This window comes from Megalobrama amblycephala, linkage group LG1 (genome assembly GCF_018812025.1).
Source record: "Megalobrama amblycephala isolate DHTTF-2021 linkage group LG1, ASM1881202v1, whole genome shotgun sequence".
In the NCBI taxonomy this organism is placed as follows: domain Eukaryota; kingdom Metazoa; phylum Chordata; class Actinopteri; order Cypriniformes; family Xenocyprididae; genus Megalobrama; species Megalobrama amblycephala.
Genome location: NC_063044.1, coordinates 28,238,055 through 28,248,628, shown reverse-complemented (window position 1 = coordinate 28,248,628; position 10,574 = coordinate 28,238,055). Strand labels below are relative to the sequence as shown.

General features: G+C 36.6%; 1 protein-coding gene across 1 annotated transcript; it reads left to right on the top strand.

Moving 5' to 3' along the window:
- The first annotated feature begins 4,736 nt into the window (after nucleotides 1-4,736).
- On the top strand, nucleotides 4,737-10,400 carry ptger1b (prostaglandin E receptor 1b (subtype EP1)). The gene is made up of 4 exons (XM_048187554.1): nucleotides 4,737-4,884; nucleotides 5,024-5,178; nucleotides 5,935-6,812; nucleotides 7,765-10,400. The coding sequence occupies exons 3-4, from the start codon at nucleotides 5,979-5,981 to the stop codon at nucleotides 8,032-8,034; spliced, it is 1,104 nt and encodes a 367-aa protein (XP_048043511.1). The 5' UTR covers nucleotides 4,737-4,884; nucleotides 5,024-5,178; nucleotides 5,935-5,978; the 3' UTR covers nucleotides 8,035-10,400.
- The last annotated feature ends 174 nt before the right edge of the window (nucleotides 10,401-10,574 follow it).

Below are 10,574 nucleotides of genomic sequence, written 5' to 3'. Positions count from 1 at the left end.
TTTGTTCCCCAGTTCATTTTGGGTTATAGTTATGTATTCGGCAGATAACATTTTTATCAGGTTATGTATTCACATGAACCCAGGAATTTCAATGCTGTTTCGGAGACATCATTTATGTATGGATGGATGGACTTCCTGCAGCTCAAACAGTAGAGCACTAGCAATGCAGAAGTCATGGGTTTGATTCTGAGAGAATACATGAAGTGATGAAATGCATAGCACTGTTGGTTTAGTTAAAAGTCACTGTTAAAGAGGACCTATTATGCTTTCATTTTCAACTTGCTTTAGCATGTCATGTTGCTGTATGAGCATTGAAAGGGTCTGAAAAGTTATAAAGCACAAAGTTATTCTCTATATCAGTAACACTGTTCCTGAACTCCCTGAAACGCCTCCATTGGAGTCTTGAGTTTTCTTCCAGGAACGAACATGTTACAATATTCCTCATTTAAATATTTCCTGCCCAAGGCATACACAAAATAAAGGGCCGAGGCCTGGTTGAGTTAGTTAGTAGTGTGTTGAAACTCGCGGTTATGGTAAGGGCAGTGACATTTCACAAACACACTCAAAGCTGTTAACCAATCACAACACACTGCTCCAGCATTAAAAACCTACTCTAGTAGAACCCAAAAACGAAATCAACACTTTGTAAAAAGGGCATCAAATATATAAGTATTATTTTGTAATCTTCTCCTGTTGTTTCAAGAGAACATTAAACCTATATTCTTATCTAAACCAGTATCTTTCTGCAGTTCTCTTTCCGGAAAGCCTGCAGGAATGGTAGGAAATCAAATTCCGCTATCACAAACCAAGGTGTTCCTGCAATCTTTTCCATGAGACCACAATTGCCTATGGTGAAAAAACACTAGATTGCTTGATGTGCGCCAGATGACTTGGAACTGTTGATCTGACAGTTAAAAATGTGACCAGATTAACATTTTTTGCATGCATTAAAAACTTTGAAACCACCTCTCTGGGTTACGTTCTGTAGTTCATGTCCAGCAAACACAACCGTCATGGAAGCAGCATGTGGGAATTGGTGTATGCTGCATATATTTCTTTCTTGCATTTTATATCCAAGCTATTTTGCATTGTGCAGATTTATTTTTATAGAAAGGTATTCAACATTGACATCATGTGATTATTTCTTCTCTGGACGTTTAAAGGAGATGACGCAAAATCGACCAACCCTTTCAGTCGCGACGGGTCGGTATTTGTTGTGTCTTTCCATTTAGTGCCAAATTAGGTTGGCTGGGAAAAAGGTCAATACCGGGAGGAGTAACATGAAAAGGTCTGTTGTTAGGTTGACTTGATTGCCCTGTTCCAGTTATGGCCAACAGCTGTGCTCTTCAAGAATTGGACACTTTTTAAGCTTTATGTGTGCAAGAAGTTTTGTATACTTCCCTTGGTACTTTTTTTAAATCCGTAAGGAATTGTTCTTTTATGGTCATGGAAGAAATGTTCTCTAACATTTAACATCTAACATTTATTCCTCTTCTCCTCCCCTCACCACCAGTGTCTTTAAGTAGAACCAGTCCGGCCAGATTTATGTATATCTACAGAAGTTAAAGGGATAGTTCATCCAAAAATGAAAATTCTGTCTTCATTTACTCACCCTCAAGTTGTTTCAAAGCTATATGAGTTTCTTTCTTCTACTGAACATAAAGGAAGATTGTAACCAGGAAAGAAAGTTTGTAACCAGGCTGCTTTGGGGCACCATTGACTTCCATAGTAGGAAAAAAAATAAATACTATGGAAGCCAATGGTGCCCTAGAACTGTTCAGTTTCCCATATTCTTTAAAATAACTTCCTTTATGTTCAGCAGAAGAAATAAATGGTTTGGAACAACTTGAGGGTGAGTAAATGATGACAGAATTTTCACTATCCCTTTAAGATTTTTTTTCTTAAATAAATTCCAAGAAGTTCATTAGAATGTTTCTATGTGAAGTTCTTAAAAAAATCATTAGAAGTTCTCAAAAATGTTCTCTTTTTTTTTCTTATGAAGAAAACGACAGGCTTTGGTATTAATATGTATGGTGGTTGTCGTTGAAGACTCAACATTTGAAACAACCCAATAAATTCCTTAAATCAGGCTTACCTTTGGGGTTTTACGACAACATGGAGGTTATCTGAAATTTAAGAATTTACTATGGCATTTAAGAAGATTCTTTTCAAGAATTTAAAGTCTTCTAATGTTTTATCTTAAGAACAATATCAAGTAAAAAAAAAAGAACATTATTATTGGGAATATAAAATATTCTTAACTTTCTTCTGAAGCAGTTCATTTTTAGTCTTAAAGGCACAATATGTAATTTTTCGCCGCTAGAGGTCACCTATTCAAAACAAAGGCGTTGCTTGATGACGCTGAGATTGAGTGTGGAATCTTGGGAGATGTGGTCTTCACCTCACAGCCAGGGGAAAAGAATCCGACAGGACTCAGGCAGAAATCATGTTCATGGATGAGATTATTAACGTTACTGTAGTTTGAAGCAGAGCAGGCCGAGTGTTGTTGGAGCTGAACGAGGCCGCTGGAGCGATTGCTAATGAGAGACGAGCGCGACACACGACTCGAGAGCATCAGAACTTTTATTATGCCACAGTCGCTGCTTCCGCTCCTTACGGTCAAGAGTATGTGGGGTAACGCAGAACTGTTTATCATATTAGATACAATTAATTGTTTTGAAAAATGCTGTTATAACATTACTCTGTGCATTTGCTAGTCGTCTGCTATGAGACACTTGTTGCACACTGCAGTAAGATAGATTGGGATTAGAATATTCTATTAAAGGATTAGTTCATTTTCAAATAAACTTTTCCTGATAATTTACTCACCCCCATGTCATCCAAGATGTTCATGTCTTTCTTTCTTCAGTCGAAAAGAAATGAAGGTTTTTGATAAAAACATTCCAGGATTATTCTCCTTATAGTGGACTTCAATGGGCACCAAACGGTTGAAGGTCAAAATTACAGTTTCAGTGCAGCTTCAAAGGGCTTTAAAATGATACCAGACGAGGAATAAGGGTCTTATGTAGCGAAACAATCTGTCATTTTCAAAAAAAATTAAAAATTATATACATTTTAACCATAAATGCTCATCTTGAACTAGCTCTCTTCTTCTTCTTCTCTATTTGAATTCCAGCAGTGTAGACACTACTAAGTGTATTACTGACCTCCACAGGTCAATGTTTGAACTAGTTGTTATATACTTGCACAAGAATATTGTATATGACAATTTAGTTCAAACTTTGACCTGTGGAGGTCAGTAATACACTTAGCAGCATATACACTGCAGGAATTCAAATAGAGAAAAAAGAAATTAAGATTTTTGATGAAAACATTCCAGGATTTTTCTCCTTATAGTGGACTTCAGTGGAGCCCAAACAGGTGAAATTCAAAATTACAGTTTCAGTGCAGCTTCAAAGGGCTTTAAACGATACCAGACGAGAAATCAGGGTCTTATCTAGAGAAAAAATCAGTCATTTTCAAAAAAATTTAAAATTATATACGTTTTAACCATAAATGCTCATCTTGAACTAGCTCTCTTCTTTTTATCAAATTTTAAATTTTTTTGAAAATGACTGATTGTTTCTCTAGATAAGACCCTGATTTCTCGTCTGGTATCGTTTAAAGCCCTTTGAAGCTGCACTGAAACTGTAATTTTGAATTTCACCTGTTTGGGCTCCACTGAAGTCCACTATAAGGAGAAAAATCCTGGAATGTTTTCATCAAAAATCTTAATTTCTTTTTGACTTGAGAAAGAAATAAACATCTTGGATGACATGGGGGTGAGTAAATTATCAGGAAATTTTAATTTGAAAGTTAACTAATCCTTTAATAAAATCAAGAAAACGAGATTTAAATAATAATAAGACTAAATGTGTTGAGCTATATAACAATGATTAGTTTTCTGTCTATAAATGTATCCAAACAGTTGTTCCCTTCTCTAATAAAACATATAATATGTTAAAGCATCAAAATAAAAGTGGAAATCGAGGGTAACGCAGGTAGCCTAGTTATTGATAGGCAACACAGTACGTGTCCTGGTTAAAATTGCTTATTTCTCTGGATTTAAACATTCTTGGAAACATCTGGATAAAGTAAACACGCAAGTCAACAAAATATACACAATAAGTCAATAATATATAAAATAATACATAAAAATAACACTGTTCTAGTGGTTTTTGGATATTTTAGTCCAAAAATCTTACCTTTAAGAATGTTTTGTGAATCTGGTCTCATATTCCAGAGCTGTCAGATCTAAGACTCCATTAAAATGCAAAAACTCTTTTTCACGGGAAACGCTCATCTAATTGGCAATATTGGACTGTCACTTAAGCAGATCATTGTTTGATAAGAGAGGTTACAGTTCATGAATAACTGGGAAAATAAACTCTGCTTTGCATATATCTGCCACCTTGAATGAGGTTGGAAATCTTCTGACGTTAAACTGAAGGACTGAGACCTAAATTATAACGAGTACCCTAAATGAGATGGCACTTATTGATTTCACATTTAACACTATATTTTTCAACTGACAGGTCCTTGGCGCCCATGGCGTCTATTCACTATCCAAGCGTAATGTGTCTCAAAACCTTGTGAACCGTCTAACTAGACAGCATCCAAAACTATTGCAGTGCGCAATGATGCCTAAAAAGTATAGTGTGCAAAAAGTATATATGGATATCAAGCTATTGATGCGTAAACGCGCAAAAAGGCTGCAAGCATCCATGACACCACAAATCACCGTGAGACACAGACAGTGACGCTTCATTATTTAAGGCGCAGTAACAGCAACGGCGGTGCGAGTCTCGCGCACTGAGCGCTATAAATACAGCAGCTCGCGCCGGTCACGCCACAGACAGCCGCGATCTCCGCCGCTCTCTCTGCGTGTGTTTATCTACTTAATATTCATTAACATTGGACTTTTCTCAAACGATAGATACTATTAATACCAAGGAACATTGTTATTTAGACTAGAAAGACGCTTTTATTCGTTATGGAATAAGTTTTTTTTTCTTCTCCTCAGGAAAGTAATAAGACTCTACAGACTAAACGGATGATGGGAGTCTGATATCGCCTTTCGATTCTCAAGGACTGTTTATTTAATTTTTCCGCCTGTGTTGTTAAACATTATAAGATGTTCAGGTGGAGTGATGCATAATTTGAAACGCGTCTCAAATGGTAAATATTTCTCTTTTTTCCTCATTTTAAATTGAAATAAGCATAGAGGCATATATATTATAAAATATTAAAATGGCAGAAAAAGAACTCCAAGCTAAAATGTAGACTTATTTAAATGACTGGTAGGCAACTGTGATCTGAACCACTGCAATACTAATGCATATGTATTGTTTTATATATGTATGTATATTAATCTACCTGATCTGACCCATTAAAATACTTTTGGTGTAATGTAATCAGTTTAATTTCGACATTAAATAATATTTTGATTAAAAACAGTTAATTTAGACTGCATGACCAACATTTTTACAGTGTTAAATATTACTTGTACTTATTTTTGCTATCGCTGCATCTCCAAATAGTTGTTTAGTTCTCATTACTGAAAAATAAAGTGGTGAATGCTCAGAAGTGTTGCAATTTGTACTGCTTTCTCATGTTACTCTAAAGAGGAAATTGTGAAAAACAATGTTCCTATTCACTAAAGTTTTCTTTAAGGTGTGTCAGTGTATAATTTCAGACCTCTGGACAAAACTTTCCTCAATGAATGTTTGTGCGTAAACAAGACAAAACAGCATAAACAGGAAGGAACATAATCACTTGCTTGTTAACTGATTAAATTGCTGAGCTTTGTGGCCAAACTAAACAGTACGTCACTATTTTTACATGAAGCTATATGCACATAACTGAGAGATTTAAAGATTCTTATCTCAGCTTTAAATGCCTCAGCTTTACACTTCTTTCCTTATTTCTCTTTAGCTCTGTGTCTCTAAGGTCAATGGTGCTTGTCCCATAGCCTGGAGATGTTAGCCACACAACACTACAACAGATCGGCACTGGCTGTGGATGAAGTGCTCCGCAATCAGACCCATACGATGTCTCCGGTGGCACCGGTGCACTGCAGGGAAAACCTGACCTCCACAAACAACCCCACGGCAGCGGGCCTGTCGATGACACTGGGCATCGTGTCCAACATCATAGCTCTGATCATCCTGGCTAAAGCGTACGCTCGCCTGCGGAAACGCTCCAAAGCCACGTTTCTGCTGTTTGCCAGTTGTCTGGTGGCGACTGACCTTGCCGGTCATGTTATTCCAGGTGCCCTGGTTCTGCACCTCTACACTACCGGGGGACTTTGTAACCATACCGATCCCACCTGCCATTTCTTGGGCGGCAGCATGGTGTTCTTTGGCCTGTGCCCGCTGTTTCTCGGGTGTGGCATGGCGGCCGAGCGGTGCATGGGTGTAACGCGGCCTCTCCTGCATGCCCGCGTGGTTTGCACCGCACGCACCAAGGTGGTGCTGGTGATGATATGGTTGTTGGCTTTAACTGTAGCACTGCTGCCCTTCTTTCATCTGGGCACCTATACATACCAGTACCCATGGACCTGGTGCTTCATTAAGGTGTTAGGCAAAACAAGCATGACAGACGTGTTGTTTGTGCTGCTTTTTTCTGGACTGGGACTGGGCTCGCTGGCCGTGGCATTGATTTGCAACACCATCAGCGTGATGACGCTGGTGATTGCCCGTCTCCGAAGGAAGAAGTGCAACCGCAGGTCAGCTAAATCGCATGACATTGAGATGGTGACGCAGCTGGTGGGCATTATGGTCACTTCTTGCATCTGCTGGAGCCCTCTGCTGGTGAGCATGACCGTTACAATTTATTATGGCAAGGAGACAAGAATTATTATGTACAAGTAATACAGAATCTATCTTCTACTACTACTACTACTAATAAAATTATAATAAAATAATATAAAATGCATTGACAAAATACATAAGAAATGATAAAAATATTATATTTTATTATTTATTATTATTTGTATTGGATATATAAATTCTTATATAAGAAATCAAGTGACAAAGAATCCTATTTTTGTGACAAATGTTAATTTATATGCTCAAAATTTCTTTAAATAGACATGAGATCTAATTGTGTATGCTTCTGAGGTATAAAATAAAACTATTTTAATCTTTTCAGGAATTGTATGCAAATATAGATTATAGATTGTTTACAAATACAAATCTTAACAATTCTAAACAATTAGATGATTACTATTTATATTTATCTGTTGAAAACATAATAAAAGAATATAAAATGAGTGAAATGCATAACAAAAATGCTGAAAATACTATTTCTATTAGTTTTCTTTATATTATTTATATTGGATATATTATCAAGAGACAAAGTATCCTATTTTTGTGAAAAAATACAGTGCTCAGATGTACCAAGATACCAAAGTCTGCGGTCAAAATTTGTTGAATTTTAGTATGAACCTTTTTTATTAAATTCTTCAAAGAACATTTTTTTCTGAGCTGTGCAACCCAAAACAGATGGTATTTGAAAAAAACACTATTTTTAAAATCTATTAACTTTAAATTTAGTATTTTTGTAGTCTTGATACATATTCTAAGTTTTGTTCGCATACTAAAAACAATGTGTTTTTGAATGTGTTTTATCTTATTCGGGTCAATTGTTCACCATTGTAAAGACGAAATGCATTATGTCTCTTATATGAATGAGCAATCCCTGAGCAATGCAATGACTTTAAATTGCTTCATCTACAACTATCTTCTTCTGTTTTTCTGACAGATCTTCGGTCTTATGTCAGTCATCCGCTCATACAGTGGCAGTATGGGAGATGATCTGAAAACCTACAGGACTTTAATGGTAATGGGAGTGCGCCTGGCCTCCTGGAACCAGATTCTGGACCCCTGGGTTTATATTCTTCTACGCCGGGCCGTCCTTAGAAAGATCTACCGCTTAACCACCGGCCGCAGTGACCTTAAGGGGAGCACATTCCGGCGGTGGGAGATCAGCTCTTTCCAGAACTCACTGAAGAACGCAATTAATCTGAACTAATGGAGCGATTGTAGTTTGAGCTCTACCACATGGAAAAGACTAGGAAAAAAAAAAAAAAAATGGAAATAGGATATTTGGTTATTAATCAAATCGTTGCAGTGCAGCGTTACTGAAAGTAGACGTAAGCTCCTACTGTATTCCTTGAATGGTGGATGAAGGAGCAGCTTACTGGAAGTTGTAATGCCAGCGATGCTCTGGATTAACCACAGACTTCAATAAGCTTTGTAATTGAGCACAGTTGGGTTCTGGAAGTAAAAATCCCATTCATTTTCTCCATATAGGCACTGACTTTAACAACAATCTTTCAAGACTGACCTACCATGAACTCTGAGATTGTAAAAGCATAATTTCACCAATTTTCAACCCACTTTGTATTGTTACAGTGCAGATAGTATATGTAAATGAACAATGTTTACTCCTTCTTCGTGATACCTGGACTGAGAAATGCATGTTTATTTGACATCTCCAGGGCTTTTGTGAAAACTACAGATTACACTTCTGCATTGTTGTATCCCTGCCCATGGACAGTCAGACCGACAGAGGGTTATTAACAAAAAAGTTATTGTATGAGTAGATTTATCACTGAAAACTGTATTGTACTTTGTCTACTCTTTAAACATTATTATGGTAAAAATGGAACACTATGGCAACAGCTTTCTTACCTGTACGCGATGCTGTATTGCTTTCCAGAACTGACAGAACATCAGTTTCTTTCAGTTTTTCCCCTCTATTTGGCCTAAAACAGATTTTCCGTGGCAATCTCTCCATATTTGCAATGCTTTACAGCCTTTAGCCGCTCCCTACAACACGCTAGATCCTTCACTGGAAACTGAAAGTAACTCACTCCCGCTAAATGTTTACTCTTAATTCTTGCACCCGAGAACAATACAAGTCGACACCATTATGACTACAAGTTTGCTAAGAAGTATTTCCTACTAAAGCAAGGTGGTATTGACTCTGTTTTATTGAAAACCCATTTTGACCGCAGTGAAGTACACCTTTAAAGTCCCTATGAAATCAGAATTGAAGTTTTTTGGCTTTTTATGAATATGTTAGCCTTACTCTTAACTATAAGCTAGTGTCCTACAAAACAATGACAAATTTCAACATGGTGAATGGCACATATAGGGGATATGGAACGATTCAGACAGTGTAAATATGCTTTCCATTGAGGCGAATGAAGTCTGGTTTCACGTTAATGTCTCAAGAACCTCCGCAGCGCACACACAGTCTGCTCCGGTCCAGAGACACGAGAGCACAGAGCAGAATATATCGGCGAGTCGGCTCAGACCACAAAACGAATCAGACCCATTTAAATTCTGCACAGAATGCTGTAATTTAAAGCGATATGGAGGAGATTAGGAGGAAACTGAGGCTTTACCGGGATCAACAGCTCAGGCCAAGTTGCGATATAAACAAAACACTAATGGCCTTTTCAATTTTACACTATCATCAATGACTTATTGCCAATAAATTCATATAGTACCATTTGTGTATTATTATTTTTTTTTTTTTTAGTAATTTATATAATTTACAGTGCTTCAGTTCAAAGTTTGTAGTGTTTTCTAATTTTCTAGAATGCCTATGGAGAAAATGAATGGTAAAAATATTTCTGGAACCAAGGGTCTGAAAAAGTAGGTGGTCACTTTTGTGCTCTGTAAAGTGAGTATGCTAAATGAGAATGTGAAATGGACTACAAACATGCCCTACTCATGTCACCTCCATTATTTTACTATTTAAATTGTTAATGAAGGATTGTTATAATCATAAATGCCAGTCTAATTGCCAGTACACTTAAACTTGTATGAAATTTTAAGTTATAAAGACGACAAATATCTGTTGTAAAAAAACGAACCCTTTGTTCCCATGTAATCTACAAGGGAAAAGAAATATAAAAAGGCAAAACCATGATGCAGAGGATTCAGAGGACAAGAGCAAGAACAAAGTGTTGTTTGAGCCTGAGTTTTGATAGTATGCAATTGTTAATTTCCAGGACAATCATGCACCATCTCTTGTGGTGGATCATTATATGATTCATTGTTAAATAATGTGTATAGTGACTTCACCAAAATGTTTTTGAACATGAAGCTTTTTGGATTCAGAGCTATTGCACAGGATTCAGTATAGTCCAGTGCACTTCAGCATTTCTATTACATACAATATATAAAAGTCAAATAATGAAAAATACAGTAAATATCACTGCAGCCTAAAAGTTGAACTTTTACATGTGCATGACAGTTTCAGTGTTCTTGTTGACCTGTCTGTATATTTGTGTCTTATTTGTTGTCTTGAAAAGCTATAGAATACAGAAGCTATTGAATATTATTTTGACCAATAAAGGTTTACTTCTGGAGAAGTTCTCAAAATCTCTGTCTGTCTCTATGTATGTTGCACTTACATTTCTACTAGCAACTTTATTGTCAAAACCGAGAGCAGTTTGGTGCGTAAATCAGTTCTCAAAATAAGATTGGATACATCCGTTCTCACCTTGAAAATGTGATAAAGAAAGAAAGAAAGAAAGAAAGAAAGAAAGAAAGAAA

Excerpts from the sequence above, each read along its gene's own strand:
- ptger1b (XM_048187554.1), top strand. The coding sequence starts at position 5,979 with ATGTTAGCCACACAACACTACAACAGATCGGCACTGGCTGTGGATGAA. Across the intron at positions 6,813-7,764 it reads TCTGCTGGAGCCCTCTGCTG|ATCTTCGGTCTTATGTCAGT; the intron begins GTGAGCATGACC and ends TTTTTCTGACAG.